The 17,694-nt window shown below is 42.5% G+C and overlaps 1 protein-coding gene across 4 annotated transcripts in view; it reads left to right on the plus strand.

The window, feature by feature from the left end:
• Nucleotides 1–462: 462 nt before the first annotated feature.
• LOC110537755 (gamma-aminobutyric acid receptor subunit gamma-2) overlaps nucleotides 463–17,694 on the plus strand; it is a 70,767-nt gene continuing 53,535 nt past the window's right edge. For all 4 annotated transcript variants that reach the window (XM_021624119.3, XM_021624120.3, XM_090192754.1 and 1 more), the window contains exons 1-3: nucleotides 463–2,097; nucleotides 8,752–8,894; nucleotides 12,783–12,850. In XM_021624119.3, coding sequence (XP_021479794.1) covers nucleotides 1,982–2,097; nucleotides 8,752–8,894; nucleotides 12,783–12,850 — 327 coding nt within the window. In that variant the 5' untranslated portion in view covers nucleotides 463–1,981. The remainder of the gene's footprint in view (nucleotides 2,098–8,751; nucleotides 8,895–12,782; nucleotides 12,851–17,694) is intronic.

Consider the following 17,694-nt stretch of genomic DNA (forward strand, 5'->3'; position numbering starts at 1 on the left):
TCTTTTTTGTGACAAAGATTTTCTGACAATGTTTGTTTTCAATTCAGCATATTTTCTTATTTGGAAACACTGAGCATGTTAGTGCTGGGCAAAAGTATTTGATTTGTGAAGGGAAAACATAAGACAAACCCTAGGACAGCACATGACATCAGGGTCAAATGTCATGTGTTGTCTCATGGTGTAGGCTATGTATTTGGTTGATTTAAATACATACCTTGTACTTTAATTGAAGCAATTTCCCATGGAATACATTCTAGAAATCTATGCTACTGGATATGCTGCTTAGATGTGCCAATGTTCCACAAATTAATTTATGCATATAGTGTACTGTACATATTCTTCCAGGGAGCACAATGCTGCTTTAGATCAGAGCCAAAGTGGCAACCCTCAAAGGACTGCTAAGCACATGTGATGCCTTTGATGACATCACAAACTTGCAGACACTTCTCAAACACATTTTTTTACTTTTTTTTTTGGGGGGGGGGGGGGGGGGGAGTGTTCCCCCAGGTGAGAGTAAATGGGGACTGACCATTTAGGTATAACTGTCTCCCATCAGATAATTTGTCAGACAAATTATATTATCTGATTTTATGTTATAGTAAATTACCCAAGGTGACCTCAGAATGAATTACAGCAAATAAGAATAAGAACATTAATCCCTGTGTTAATTAAACACATTTGGAGACTCTAAAAGAGACCAGTGAACACCACAGTGTTCATACATTACAGCTAACAAGACAGTTGTTAAAATAGCACTGAGCTACAAACCTCCAAGACCAAATACACTATTAGAAAAAAGGGTTCCAAAAAGGTTATTCGGCTGTTCCCATAGGAAAACCCTTTTTGGTTCCAGGTAAAACCCTTTTTGGTTCTAATAAGAACCATTTTGGGTTCAATGTAGAACATGGACTCCAAAAGGGTTCTACTTGGAACCAAAAGGGTTCTACTAGGAACCAACAAGGGTTATTCATGAGGGTTCTCATTAAGGGACAGCCGAAGAACACTTTTAGGTTCTACATAGCACCTTTTTTTCTAAATGTGTAACCTGTATCAAGCACCTTGACAACTAAAACGTGTCATACATTATCTTACCTATGGATATATATATATATATAAATATACCCATTTGCAAAAAAACTATGTCATAGTCTAGCTTCCATTTTGAAGATTAATAAAATAAAATAAAATCTTCATTTCACAACCATCGTAACGTAATTCTTGATAATAGGTTTGCAATCGCAAGCGGAAACCTGGGGGGGAGCTGTCCGGGGTGCTGAAAGCAAAACCGTAGGGGATCTGTACATGGTGGCAACTAGTCGCTTAGGCTATAGCCTAGATTACATTTTCAGCTCAGTGAAATACATATTGTTACCATTGTTTACTATGTGAAAGATTTAGCTATAGCATACTTCTTACCGCCATATCAGCTGTTTGCTGGATCTATTTAGTAGCACCCAATTGAATACACGTCTGTCGGACGCTCAAACCTGCCAAACCAACTCTCTCTCAACATTTTATGCGGCATTTCTAATCTAGCAAAATAGCAACCAAAACGATTTAGGGTGCATATTTTAAGGATAGTAGCAAGCTAAGGTTTATGTTCATCTCTCCACATATCTGCTTCCGCGCGATGAAACCACGCATGTGTTGATCTGTGCTGCAGCAACGTGCATCCGTTCCTCTTTGACCCCAGAGTTAATCTGCATTCAGACTGACGATCCAATATATTTCTCAGATTTGGGATATTAGGCTATTCCGGAACCGTTGTATTTATGTAGTTTTTACTATTATTTCGTATGATCGGTCAAGCTTGCTTCGATTCAATCAGTTTTGTGACCGTTTTCCTCAACACTGCAGCAGGTCTACATTTTCCCAAACCGAATGCTAACGCGAGCCGCTTATGCTATTCGCGTAATGTATCACCGTGAGGATAGACAGTAAATAAGGGGACCCGTCCATCTGCAATAAAGAGGAAAAGAAGATGGTGATAATGGCTCCTACAAATGTAGCATCTAAATGCTCGACAGCGATGGCGAATGCTTCCTTCCCTGTGAAGCTATTTCTCTGGGTGTTTTTATTCGCTCATCTTCCTACAAGGTAAGGCTTTTATTAAAACGCAGGCACCAGATACATGTATGGCCGGACGAATATGTTTTTTTTGCTTCCTAGAATGAGAGCCCAGCCCAGTTATTTCAATATGTTATGCTTTCTCTCAGACACGATCATACACTGTCGCTTATTATAGGGGCTTGTTACAGAACCAGAACTCGTTTAGTTAGGCTACGTGTCAACCATTGTTTTCACACATTGTAATGATATGTTAACAGGTTGGTTAGGTAGTGTTGGCCCCGCCATACGAGTTCACTGTAATGTTTAACGTGATTCCAATAGAGCCGTTTTTGGGGAGGATCTGCAGGATGTCCATTATTTCCGCGGTTGTATTCGCTGTAGAAGGAATATAATCACGGTTCTGTGGGCTACTGGGCAATGCTATTCAGATCTGAATAATATTTAAAGCTATTGCCATGAACAAATATGTATAAAATAGCATACCATATCTATATATTGAACCATTGCAAATGTAAGCTACTTTTGCATGTACTGTATACCCTAATTGCACATGTGAAGACCTGGTGAAGGCATAGTCTATTGATGTATGTTCCTTATGTTCCAAGATCCAAAGCATCACCATTCCCAGCATGTTTTTAATGTGATGAACTGTGACTACGAACACCCTGATGTCTTAACGTTTGAGAATATTATACTGATTCACTGCCAACTCCTGAATCTGTGGAAAGAAAATGCTCAGTTGACTTGTCACGAAAAGGCAGCCATTTGCACCAAGAGAATATGAACACTTGAGAAGGAAGCAGATGGTTTAAGGGCTCACATCTCTTCTGTCTTGTGTGCTCCTTGAGGGTGAGAAATGGAGGGTGATAGATCAGTGTTCATTCAATCACCATCGTTGAAAATGTGACCATGGAGCTCTCTGGCCCAGATTAAAATGTCTGCACTGTGTGCGCAATTGTATTCACACATATTTCGGCCTTTATTAACGTGATTCAACCCTAATTTAAAAGGATTCTGTGGTTAAGAGTTCTGAAATGTACAGTAGGATCTGTATCTGGGTACTTTGGTTATGTCATATCACAGATCACATGAGCATGTTAATTAGATGCGTGACATGTAATGAACACCTTGATTGCGGCTCATGTTTATCAAAGAAAGACACCGTAAAGATGCATTCTAGTTAGTCAATTCTAGGAGGAATACTTACATGATACATACATAGACACCGGGGAAAGAGCAACACCTTATTGGCTGTCAAGGCTAGGTACAACATAAGGTTTGGCCTGTCCCTACAAAAGGGATAGGGATTTTATTTTGACACATTTATTTGAAGGGTATAGTTGTTACAACAATTTCCTTACTAGCTATTTGAATTGCAATACTGAGTATGACCTATGAAACCACTGTTAGGAACAATAAGATATTCATAACAATAACAAACTTCCACTCCAACTATTTGGTTTACAGTATACTGGGCCATGCTCCACGACCACCCATAGTTCACTGTTGGTAGCATCGGCACCCAGGGGAAACACATGCCCTCTGATGTAATCCCCAGGAAGTATCTGTAAACCCAGGAAGTGCCAAGGCCTTGCCAGCACGAAGTAGTGTCACAATGAGAGACTACCTGTAGCCTAGTGGCCCTCCCTTGGACCCCACCCCACCCAGGCATTTTGTGTTGTGATGTCTCTGATTTCAAAAGGTCAATAGATCATCACAGGTCAGGTAATCTGTGTTGAGTGGATTATCACAATATGATTATTAAGCCATGCCCTGACAGTGCTGGATTAAGGTGGGCCCTAGGCCAGAGGCATAGAAAACAATAGGTGTATTAAGCTGTATCACATTGGTGTGCCTTATCAAATAAATGTGTCGTGTTTGATACATTATGCAACCATTTCAGGCAATCACACTGTACCCACACCATGTACTAACTAGATGGTCAAGTCAGAGCTCCAGTACAGCAAATCTCAGCATGGCGCTACTGTCAAAATGTCTATTGTTAATTTGCTCCTCTCAATGTGTCCTCTCGCTGTATACTCTCTTTCATCTCACTTGACATAGTCAACAATGTTGGATGTATGTCGGACAGGTTGAATAGCCTTTTGTTAAAGATGACAACAATACACGACTACAGTATGGCACATGGAGGACATTTGTCAACGGGCTTATAGGAACCAAGGGCTTAAGTCAAGTAAGTCACTGTATGGGCATGCCAGAAGCAATGCCCTGGGTTGGAGCCCATGTTGTCCATTGGGTTAAACTGGCCCTGATCATAGCATCTGTTGCTATTACACAACTTATATGGCAGACAAACTGCATCTATAGTGTGATCCCTCAGAAGGTCTATGTTACAATGACCTACAGGTGTCTCATGTCTCTACAGGGCAAAACTTCAATGAAGTGGCTGGCTCTTTCTGTTTTCTTTGATTGAAGGAATTGGAGATAGAAAGGCCTGTAGGTTTGGCTATGTCTGCCTTATTTTGGGATCACATTTTTACAATTGTTCACAAAATATGAAGAGATGAAGCTTCTCTCTCCCTGGTTGAAAGCATTTATATGTGAAGAATGTAATGTCATATATAGGTAATGTCATGTAATGTATAGGGGACTCTACTTCTCTGCCATGACTCAGAGTTTGTTCTCTCAGATACCCATGGGGGAAATGTGAGGACAATTCTAGATTCTGGGATACGACTGTGATTTGGGTCTCAGTGTTGAACTGATAACACATGTAGCCAGGACCTTCCAGTCGGTATTACAATAATCCTGAAGTAGGACCATAGGGATTTATATATACTTTTACATTAGACACTTCATTTTCCTGGTGCATAAGATACCGCTGACTGTGAGGTATCTCAGGATGGTCACTGCTGTGTTAGCCTGCGGGTAGTGTTTTACAATTATCCTGAAAGACACTGAATATGGGCCGCTGGGCCTATTCTTAATCCTAAAAAGCAAGTTTATTTTCAAAGGGCACAGGGCATAAGCCTACTGTAGTGGGTAAACTGAAGATGATACTGTGAAAAAGCATTTATATAACCTACTTCCTTAAATTCCCACCTGCATGACACTTAATGTGTAGGGAATTACAGTAGGCCTACGTAGTCCCATCTTTCAATTGAACTGTTCTGTTTTAACCTATCAGCTTTCAGGCCTTCCAGGATTCTGCTATCACTTTTGTTTTGTTTCAGAATTCCCTTGCACATTCTACCCGTCACCTTACTATTTCCGCTTAAAAAATCCGTTAGTCACAATATTATCGCAGAAAACTGACCCATCACCGCAGTACAAAAATAAGGCTTGCAATTTCAACCAATCGCCGCACATTTACAGCAGAACATGGTTCAATCAAGCGACTCGTCAACAAACGTTTTCCTTCATCAACGCATTTTTTGCGACAAATTGGACAAAACCATTGCATATTTCCATGCAAAAATGTCAGAATTGCTGCAGCAAAAACATTTTTGCCCGCAAATATCACAAAAAATCCCAGAGAAATCCTGGAGGGACTGAGCTTCAGTGTGTTATTGGATTTTGTCTTGGATTTGCCATCTTCTGATAGCTAGTTGTCACGTTCTGACCTTAGTTCCTTTGTTTTGTCTTTGTTTTAGTCTGGTCAGGGCGTGAGTTGGGGTGGGCAGTCTATGTTCCTTTTTCTATAATTTGGTATTTCTGTGTTTGGCCTGGTATGGTTCTCAATCAGAGGCAGCTGTCAATCATTGTCCCTGATTGGGAACCATACTTAGTTAGCCTGATAGCCTGAGTTGTGCGTGATTATTTCCTGTTTAGTGTTTTTGTCATTCACCTTACGGGACTGTTCGTTTGTTATTTATTGTTTTGTTCAGTGTTCTAGTACTTAATTAAAAGCTATGCACACTTACCACGGTGCGCATTAGTCCTCCGATCCTTCCTACTACTCCTCTTCGTCAGTTCCCACACAAACCTGTGTATAGGCCTTCTGGTCCTTTTCCTTATCTGAACTGTTTATACAAATGAAACCAAGCATCCTGTGCCTCTCAAATTGGCCTAATCTGCCCTAGGTTTTATTTCATCATTGTTTATTTAGTTATTTAACCTTTATTTGTCCAGGTTAGGGGGGGGGGGGGGGGATCCTCATGTTTCTAATCTGTCTGATTCCATTTAGTTAGGATCATCTGAGTCCACGAATATTGCTGCTGCAAGAGGTGAGCTAATCAGGGCAGGCCACCACAGGTCAGTTGATCTGTCACTAATAGCTCTGTGTCCTCAGGACAGGGCACCGGGAGGGAAGCCATTTTACAAAATCTCTGCTAAACTGCAATCTCACTCTCCATGAAATGAACAAACATAGGCATTTTCACCTTGTTCCACCAGGGATATCCTAGTACCTTCACTATAGCAATAACACGCAAAGTGGTATGAGGACCTCCATTAAGGCAGTTTGTGTTATTGTATTTCATTAAGATTGTGCTAGCTAGCATAATGAGTCTTCATTAGGTGTAATGATTGTAAGAATGGTGACTAGTGATTGCCTAGTGTCTTGTGTGTGGTTGGCTGCATGGGAAGAGAGTTCGGAGGGCCGTGCCAGCATTAGCCACAGTCACAAACACAGGGAAATGATAGCTTACGGAAATGTGACATACTATCAACAGGGAAGCAGGGATTTTTCAACATGATAATATTATGCTCAAGAGACCATTTTAAGTATACATCGAAATTACCACCACCTTTTTTGTGACATTTGAAATGATGGTTTAGTCACTGATTTGGGTGTCTTAAATGTATATTGGTATTTGATTAATAATTGGTTCTGATAAACATTTAATCAGGCAGCATATTTAACAGCACTCAAGTAACCTGCATTTTCAAATACATCCTAAATGGTTTCACGAAGACCGTGTTTCACATGCTGACATTTTAGTTCTCTTTTCATCTGATAGCAGTTTTCACATGATGCAACCACCGTAAAGGACAATTTAAACATTTGAGTATACAATAGGAAACAGCCCTCTTGTGGTTAGCTAGGCCCTTCTCAATAGAGGTAGCTACAATAACATTAGTGCACTCCAGTGCACTCCAGCATCACACTCTAGCTTGGACATATTGATGGGCCTCCCTTTACCAAATGAACCACTGATACTTCAAATCTGTCTGAGGTACATGCACAGATTTCTCTTTCACCCAGCCACTTCTGGAGGATTTCCATTGACAGCACAGAGTTCTGTTAAAACCGAGCCACAGCACCTGAACGCCATTGGCTCAACTCTGTAGTAGATTAAAACCCACAGATCTAAAATGTTCATTCTATTTCAACGTACATTCTAATTCTATGATTTGAATCAGATCCATTTACAGTGTCCAAGATAGATCCAAGCCGTCCTGAATCCATCTATGAAGTTTTCATGTGAGGGTGGTGACGCCATATAGGAATATTGAGCACTTAACGCTGCCTGAGGAAGACTGGTAGTCAAAACACGATATCCTGCACCATACCTAAGTGCATGAAAAAGCCATTAGAGAGATATGTGATGTGTGTCTTTTGTTTTTGCACCATGGAAACATTTTTTCCAAGCTCAAAAGCCTCTCTGCTCAAAGGGCTTCCGGTGGCTGGCTGTTCTCAAGGTTGTTTTATTATATATCCCTCAGATTCCATGGTTACTGAGTTGGGGTGAGCTCTGGAGCTGTGAGTTTTGATACAATCTATATCCTTCATATTCCATCGTATTGTGCCATTGGCAGTAACAACCTCCCAGAACCCACAATCTGTGTTTGTTAGGCTGATCACACACTTCATGGCAGTTTGTTGCCGTTAGCACTTCTAGATCAAGCTCATCTGTGGTGTACTCCAATGCACCATTATTAGCCTATGCATGTCTCCAGCCTCAGTTTCCCAGACCCTTCGCAAAACACCTTTTTATTCTGCATGCAATTCAGTTAGCTGACTCTTGTGGCTGAGTGAAGCAAACATTTATGAGGATTGTTGAGACATCTTAAAGCATTGTGACGTTTTACAGATGTGAGCCAAGTCACAAGACTGACCTTTCTGCCTGAACACTGAAAAGAGTGCAGAAAACTAAAGAATCCTTTTACAAATCTCACAAATGGAACACTGTCTGTACCTTGCATTTCTTCAGGGTTCTGGAAGGGTTTTGATAACGGAATTATCTCTCCCCAAACTGGGTTTTTGGGGACCACGGGCACTCTTGGTTGTCTTTCCAAAATCTCAGAAATGGAACAACAGATCAAATGTTTGTACCTTGCATTTATTCAATGTTTTATGAAAGGGTTTTGGTAACGGAATGTTCTCTCGTCCAGTTTTTTCTCACAGCTGTGTTTTTGGGGACTATGGCACTATTCATTGCCGTCATCCTCAGTTCCAGCTGCGCTGTGGGACTGGTGTCAGTTTGTGAGGATGTTCATGTAGGGCAACACATAGAGATCAGTGGCAATCAGCAGGAGTTCTGCCCTTTTATCCCGTTTCTGCCTTGTCCTTTGATTTCAACCAGAGGGAAGTGCACATTTGTAAGAACGGAGCCTAAACGCATAGCAAGCTTAGCCTAGCGTGATGTCGTGGTCTTTGCTGTGCTGATGTTGTGGAAAGTTGCTGATTTTCCCTCTTTTCATTTGACCTCGCTGCTTATAGTGCTGGTGGAAAAATAATTTATTCATATTTCCTCTGTTCCCATTTTCTCTCCTCAGCTCTATCCAGACTGAAAACGACGATGATGAAGTGACAAACAAAACTTGGGTGTTGACTCCCAAAGTGTACGAGAGCGATGTCACCAACATCCTAAACAGCCTACTAGATGGCTACGATAACAAACTGCGACCAGATATAGGAGGTAGGTGTCATATCAACGCACATTGATTGGCTGCTGCTGCTGCTAAGGCTGCCCTCCCCGTTACCAATCTCCATTCTCATCAACATCGTCAACACAAGCTATGAGGGAAGAACAGACACCATCATCACTGATAGCATCGTCAAAGACAGCCCTCTCATTTCAATGAGCCTATTCAGACTACAGACCATAGGCCCACCACAGTATGACTCATGTAGCATTGTTATGCAGAGGCAGCGTCAGCTGTGAAACCTGGACGGGCTGGTAATGCATCATGGGCCTATTAGCATTGTCCGTCACTGCACTGCTGTGGGCCAAGTATAGAGCCAGTGAAGTAGCTTTCTCTCCCTTCACTTTGACTGGCAGCTGGGCTCAGCTCCCATGTTCAGACAGAGAATGCATATATACGGGTGTAAGATCTTAATTTGACCCGTATCGTCGCAGGAAAATTATTCTGCAGCGACAGGATTTGAATGTTTAGTCCATAATGTTGCATGATCAATGGTTAGGCTACTAGCTGACCAAAATTAGGCTACGAGAAAAGTGCAATAATGTTAATGTAACCGTGCGTTAGTGCAGGTGTTCAGTGAATTTGTGTATATCATTAAGCTCATCTGCATTTCCTGCGGTGCAGGAACATTCTCAGCAACAACAGAGTGATCAAATTAAGATCCTACATCTGTAGCTGCAGTATATCTACACTCTTAATAAAAAAGGGTTCTAAAAGGTTTCTTCGGCTGTCCCCATAGAAGAAACCTTTTTGGTTCCATGTAGAACCCTTTTTAGTTCAAGTTATAACCTTTTTGGGTTCCATGTAGAAACCTCTGTAGAAAGGGTTCTACATGGATCCCAAAAGTGTTTTACCTGGAACCATAAAGGGTTATTCAAAGGGTGCCCTTAAAGGTTCTAGATAGCACTTTTTCCCCCCTAAGAGTGTACTGAGGCAGCCGCCACCATCTTACCATCAAACATGATCTGATTTTGCACCCTGTCATGTTCTCCCATACTGTCAGAGTTACACAGATACAGTGGTGGAAAAAGTAACCAATTTTCATACTTGAGTAAAAGTAAGGATACCTTAATAATAGAAAATGACTCAAGTAAAAGTGAAAGTCACCATTAAAATACTACTTGAGTAAAAGTAAAAAATTATTTGATTTAAAATAATACCCGTATCAAAAGTAAAAGTATAAATAATTTCAAATTCCTTATGTTAAGCAAACCAGACGGCACAATTTTCTTGTTTTTGTTTTATTTACGGATAGCCAGGGGAAAATGTACAACAAAGCCTGTGTGTTTAGTGTGTCCGCCAGATCAGAGGCAGTTGGAATGCTAGCACGTACCCATAGACTTCCAGTCATTGTGCTAACGCTAGTTAGTCATTTCTCTAGCGCTAGTCAGCAACTTCCTTCAAACTGCACACGGAGACATAAAAATGGTCTCCACCAGTTCATCTGACTCTGGGGAAGTAGATAAAGGGCTTCATTGCCAAAATCCCAAAGTATCCCTTTAAGTACTTTAAACCACTGCACAGATACAGTGGGTTATAATTAGCTAACAACAAACAACGCTTTTTTCTACTCCAAGCACTGAAAACTGGGATTTGGATTCATTGCAGATTGTGCCACAGTTCTTTTGAAGTCCATTTTGCAGCTCATTCAATTTTAATGCTGCTGCAGTCTATGTATAGCAATAGAGCAAACAAGAGAGGTGGACGGGGGAAGACATTTTTCCTTTCCTCGATTTATGATATCACAAGGGCACAGGCTGGATTGTCGTTATGGGTGAAAATAAATGGTGTGGTTCATAGAGTGCAGGTATAAACAAGATATAATATGGAGCCGTCCTGGAGTGAAATGAAATCGGACGTCCAAATGGACGTACTGATAGTGTGCTTCATTCATTGTTTTGCTTCAGCCTTTACACGTCATTGCACCTTTGATGAGTATTCCCAGGATGTAGAAGTAGAGGTTTGTTTATATAACCACATTAATGTTATCCTTCTCAAAAGTGGTTTGGAATGTCTTTATTTAATTTAGTGTGCCACCATATCTTGAGTGTTTTTCAAAGACTCTCTCTCTCTCTCTCTATATATATATATATATATATATATATACATATATATATATACTGCTCAAAAAAATAAAAGGGAACACTAAAATAACACATCCTAGATCTAAATGAATGAAATATTCATATTAAATACTTTTTTCTTTACATAGTTGAACGTGCTGACAACAAAATCACACAAAAATTATCAATGGAAATCAAATTTATCAACCCATGGAGGTCTGGATTTGGAGTCACACTCAAAATTATAGTGGAAAACCACACTACAGGCTGATCCAACTTTGATGTAATGTCCTTAAAACAAGTCAAAATGAGGCTCAGTAGTGTGTGTGGCCTACACTTGCCTGTATGACCACCCTACAACGCCTGGGCATGCTCCTGATGAGGTGGCAGATGGTCTCCTGAGGGATCTCCTCCCAGACCTGGACTAAAGCATCCACCGACTCCTGGACAGTCTGTGGTGGGAGCGAGACATGATGTCCCAGATGTGCTCAATTGGATTCAGGTCTGGGGAACGGGTGGGCCAGTCCATAGCATCAATGCCTTCCTCTTGCAGGAACTGCTGACACACTCCAGTCACATGAGGTCTAGCATTGTCTTGCATTAGGAGGAACCCAGGGCCAACCGCACCAGCATATGGTCTCACAAGGGGTCTGAGGATCTCATCTCGGTACCTAATGGCAGTCAGGCTACCTCTGGAGAGCACATGGAGGAAATGCCACAACACACCATGACTGACCCACCGCCAAACCGGTCATGCTGGAGGATGTTGCAGGCAGAACGTTCTCCACGGCGTCTCCAGACTCTGTCACGTCTGTCACGTGCTCAGTGTGAACCTGCTTTCATCTGTGAAGAGCACAGGGCGCCAGTGGCGAATTTGCCAATCTTGGTGTTCTCTGGCACAAACCCACCTGTGGATGTCGGGCCCTCATACCACCCTCATGGAGTCTGTTTCTGACCGTTTGAGCAGACACATGCACATTTGTGGCCTGCTGGAGGTCATTTTGCAGGGCTCTGGCAGTGCTCCTCCTGCTCTTCCTTGCACAAAGGCGGAGGTAGAGGTCCTGCTGCTGGGTTGTTGCCCTCCTACGGCCTCCTCCACGTCTCCTGATGTACTGGCCTGTCTCCTGGTAGCGCCTCCATGCTCTGGACACTACGCTGACAGACACAGCAAACCTTCTTGCCAGATGTTCCATCCTGGATGAGCTGCACTACCTAAGCCACTTGTGTGGGTTGTAGACTCCGTCTCATGCTACCACTAGAGTGAAAGCACCGCCAGCATTCAAAAGTGACCAAAACATCAGCCAGGAAGCATACGAACTGAGAAGTGGTCTGTGGTCACCACCTGCAAAACCACTCCTTTATTGGGGGTGTCTTGCTAATTGCCTATAATTTCCACCTGTTCCACCTGAAATGTATTGTCAATCAGTGTTGCTTCCTAAGTGGACAGTTTGATTTCACAGAAGTGTGATTGAATTGGAGTTACATTGTGTTGTTTAAGTGTTCCCTTTATTTTTTTGAGCAGTGTATGAGAGAGAGAGAGAGAGAGAGAGAGAGAGAGAGAGAGAGAGAGAGAGAGAGAGAGAGAGAGAGAGAGAGAGAGCATTCAGTTCAGGGTATGGTAAAGTTTATTTTCAGCACCATGGGCAGCTAACACCATACCATATTTTCACACTCATACACACTAACTGCTACAGCACCACAAGCTATATAGCCTTGACGTAAGATAGACAGAAAGATAGACATCAACAACACCTAAACACAGAATAACCATATCGTTCATCGAATGTGCATCATTACACTTGTTTTTTCTTCTTTCAGTCAAACCAACCGTGATCCACACGGACATGTTTGTGAACAGTATCGGCCCAGTAAATGCTATCAATATGGTGAGTATACTCGTCCTCTCTCTCAAATTGCACTCTGATGCTACAGTAATATTTTATCTCGGTAGCTGGTGAATTGTTTTTGTTTATCGTCTCATCATTGCACTTGTTCCATACATTTGGTGTCATGGGTACATTTGAAGTTGTAATGTTGATGAATTGCGTTATGTAATGAATGACATACATGTAATTGTGTTGTGCGTGTGTTTGACATGTCATGACATGAGGTGTAGCATACATCAAACTTGAGATAATATGTCCTCATTCCTGCTCAAGGTAATATCATGGCTTTTGTTGCATTTCCTTGGCTATGGTTGTCGGATTAAACATATAGAATTAAATGGAGTAGGCCCATACAAACTTGACGGAATAAGCTATTTGTTGCTATTTGTAGACGGAGTACAGGCATTAAGCTGGGCTGTAAAAATAGGGCAGGATGGGTATGGCTTGAAGAGCCTGTACTCTAACTGAAATCCCTGCTGAGGATCATATTTCATTGTAATTCAGCACAACAATCGCTCATCTCCATCATCGGCGAGCACCAAGCCACAGAAAGTCTTAACACAAGTGTGGCTCTTTTTCTCTCATCACAGGGTTAAGAGACAGTCAATGTCTCGATCTCCTGTTAATCACCTTGAGGCTGTGTATGTGTGCGTTGTGTGTTTGTCTGCATGTGAGCGTGCCTATGTGTGTGCATGCACATGCATGTGTGAAGACCACATTGATTACTGTACATTTAGAGGTAATCAGTGCTGTAGGTACGTTCACATTAAATCACATGGCTGTTGTTGAGGAAATTGTGGTGAGGATGCAAGCTTTTCTAAAGAGAAGAGGATTATGGGTCGACTGATGATGCAGGGGTGTCTCAAAGCATGAACATAATGGTGAATAGTATGGTATGCACTAGGACTACTCACTCTGCCAGAGCTCTTAGGATCGTCCGTTTGGAGCAAGGCCTGCTTGGGTGGGTTGTCAGTTGAAATGTCCTGTACAAAGATAGTTTCAATGTTTTTGTTGTCATATGAATGCTTTCTTCCAGGTTCCTTCTCGACAATGCAACAACAATAATAAATAATAAAATAAGAATATCAACAATGTAAATGGCTAGTAGAATAGAATAGACATTTTAGCACAAGTATAATTACAGGAAGACACCATTTATAGTCCAATATTTACACGTGTCAGGGAAGGGGGGATTGGGTGAAAAAGGTTTAAATTGTACAGTATTAGTAATAGTAAATAAGAGTATGTTGGCTGTAGTTGTGATGTGTGTGTAACATGCATGAATATATGGGTGTGTGCGTGAGTGAGTGCATGTGTGTGCATGCGTGCTAAGGTGCAGGTGGTCAGTCCAGTTCAAGTGTTTAGCAGTCTGATGGCTTGTAGATAGAAACTGTCTCTCAGCCTGTTGGTATCAGACCTCATGCTCCAATATCGTCTGATTGGCGGTAAGGGAGTGAAGAGCTCATGGCTGGGGTGTGTCGGGTCTTTGATGATGTTGGGGGACTTTCCAACCCACTGTTTCGAGTAGATGTCCTGAATGGGTTAGAACACAGCCCCAGTGATGTACAGGACCATCTTCACCACCCATACCAGAACGTGATGCAACCGGTCAGGATGCTCTCCATGGTGCAGCTGTAGTATTTGGAAAGGACCAGGGGCGCCATGCCAAATTTCTTCAGCTGTCTTAGGAAGCACTGTTGCGCTATGAGAGAAAAATGACAAGATGATGTTATAATGCATTGAATAGCTACGACGAGTACTCTCTCACCTGTGTCTATGGGACTGAGTTGGGCCTCTGGGGGCTTGTGCTGACAATTGAGTTACAGCCTGCATTCCATAGACAAGATGTGGTGGGTATAACCGAGATTGCGATAGCCTAGGAGTAGAACAATCCCTCATTGTTCCTATTCATTCTTGTATTTGGGAAACTAAACCGGATGGGGTTAAAACACGATAAGCACGAGATGAACCCAAAGTGGCATATGATGCCCCATGATCTGCATGGGAGGGGTGAAAACAGCCATGACTAAGCATTCTTAGTGTCAGCTATATAAGAACCCGGATTCCTCTGTAAAGTTTAAGCTCTCTGCAACACACACTTTGGAGTGTGTGGTCGACCAGCTACATTATTGCAATAATTAATCAATATTAAATAAAGATGATTTTTTAAAGAATTGACAAAGTCTCAGTATACATGACTTTCCACACCTTTGCCCTCTTGACAAAAGTGGTGGTGTTGTTGGTCCATGTTAAGTGGATGCAGAGGAACTTAAAACTCTCTCTACTGCAGTCCCATTGATGTGGATCGGGGCGTGTTCCCTCCTCTGCTTCCTGATGTCAACAATCAACTCATTTGTTTAGCTGATGTTGAAGGAGAGGTTGTTGTCCTGGCACCAAAAGCCAGTTCATTTACCTCCCCCCTATAGGCTGACTCGTCGTTATTGGTTATCAGACCTACAACCATGTCGTCAGCAACCTTGATGATGGAGTTAGCTTTGTGCAAAGCCACAGAGTCATGGGTGAACAGGGAGTACAGCAGAGGGCTGAGGACACACCCCTGGGGGGCCCCTGTGTTAAGAGCTAGTGTGGAGGAGGTGTTGTTGCCAATCCTCACAGCCTGTTGTCTGCCCATCAGGAAGTTCCAGTTGCAGTGTCCAGACCCAGGGGTCAGAGCTTGGTGTGGAGCTTAGACGGAAGAATAGTGTTACATGCCGAACTGTAGTCATTGAACAGCATTCTCACATAGGTGTTCATCTTCTCCAGATGTGTTAGGGCTGTGTGAATAGCAATGGAAATGGCATCTTCCATGGATCTGTTGGAGCAGTGGGCAAATTGGAGTGGGTCCAGTGTGCCTGGCATGCTGGCCCTGATGTGGGCCATGACCAGCCTATCAAAACACTTTATGGTGACAGCGGTAAGTGCGACGGGGCGATAGTCATTTAGGCATGTCACCTTGGTTTTCTTGGGCACTGGGACAGGGGCAGGTTTAAGATGTCCGAGAAGACGCCAGCTGGTCATCACACACTTTGAAGACGCGGCAAAGGATACCATCTGGGCTGGAGGCTTTGTGAATATTTACTATTTTGAGAGCGAAAGCACCTTGTTGTCCAGAGCAGCGAGAGTCTTCCTGGATTGCTCAATATTGTCTGCCTCAAAGCGAGCATAGAATGTGATAAACATATCTGGGAGGGAAGCTTTGGTGGGCACCACACAACTGGATTTGCCTTTGTAATCCGTGATAGCCTGTAGTCCTTGCCACATGCGTCGTGAGTATGACTTGTCGGACATCGATTCAAGTTTGAGTTTGTATTGTTTTTTTGCATCTCTAATGGATTTGTTGAGCTCGTACCTGGTTGCCTTGTACATTTTGCGTGCCAGCGAGTCATCAGGGTTCGTTCTGCTGACATTGAATGCTGCCTTACTGGCTCTCAGCATGGTACGGATTTCTCTGTTCATCCAGGGTTTTTGGTTGGGGTATGTCCGGATTATTGCAAGTACAACATCATCAACACATTCCCTAATGAAGCCTGTGACTGATTATGTACTGTATATTCCTCAATGTTGATAGATGAGTCCTGGGTGGATGAATCTTACAATTAGTATTCTCAAAACAGTCCTGCAGCATTGGGTCTGCCTTCTCCGTCCAGCGTCTCACTATTCTTCGTGTTGGTGACTAATACTTGAGTTGCTGCTTGTAGGCGGGGAATAGGAACAGAGAGACGTGACCTGATTGGCCAAAGTGGGGGCGGGGGATGGCTTTGTACACATCACGCATGTTTGCGTACACATGGTCCAGCACATTGTTTCCTCTCAAGGGGCAGGATACAGTTGGTGATACTTTGGAAACATTTGTTTTAAATTTGCTTGGTTAAAATCTCCCGCGACAATAAAGACTGCTTCCAGGTTATACATCTAGTTTTGGGTTTAATGTGTCAATGTATAGTTCATGTACATGAATAATAAATTCATTTAATTACTGTTTTACCTTAGCCACGGAATCCCTTGTTTGATATGAGACGGACATATTTTTTAAGCTGTAGGCAGACGTTTTTCCAACCTAAGTGTCACACGGAATCTGGGCAAGCCCCTTGCCATTTGATTGACAGCCAGCAAGCAGCACCAGAAGCAGTGTGTTTTCCCTTTACGAGACAAACAGCCTACAGTAATCGACCTAATGACTATCAGTAGTTAAAACAAATATTTTCAAGAAAGAAACATGTCAGCCGAACAGGTAACGTAGAGGTTATGCATAATACACCACATTACCAAAAGTATGTGGACACTTGTTTGTCAAACATCTCTTTCCAAAATCATGGGCATTAATACGGTTTTGGTCCCCCATTTGCTGCTATAACAGCCGCTACTCTACTGGGCAGGCTTTCCAATAGATGTTGGCACATTGCTGCAGGGACTTGCTTCCAATCAGCCACAAGAGCATTAGTGAAGTCGGGCACTGATGTTGGGCGATTAGGCCTGGCTCGCAGTCGGCGTTCCAATTCATCCCAAAGGTGTTCGATGAGTTTGAGGTCAGGGCTCTTTGCAGGCCAGTCAAGTTCTTCCACACCAATCTCGACAAACCCTTTCTCTATGGACCTTGCTTTGTGGGGGCATTGTCATGCTGAGACAGGAAAGGGCCTTCCCCAAACGGTTGCCACAAATTTGGAACCACAGAATCGTCTACTGCCAATGTTTGTCGATGGAGATTGCATTGCTGTCTGCCCGATGTTATACACCTGTCAGCAATGGGTGTTGATGAAATATCTGAATTTGAAAGGGGTCCACATACTTTTGTATATATAGTCTATGTTTTCATTCCAAATGTAGAGTATTATTTATGAACACGT

The sequence above is a fragment of the Oncorhynchus mykiss genome, chromosome 12, assembly GCF_057628025.1.
Source record: "Oncorhynchus mykiss isolate SJ-2025 chromosome 12, ASM5762802v1, whole genome shotgun sequence".
NCBI classification, from domain to species: Eukaryota; Metazoa; Chordata; class Actinopteri; order Salmoniformes; family Salmonidae; genus Oncorhynchus; species Oncorhynchus mykiss.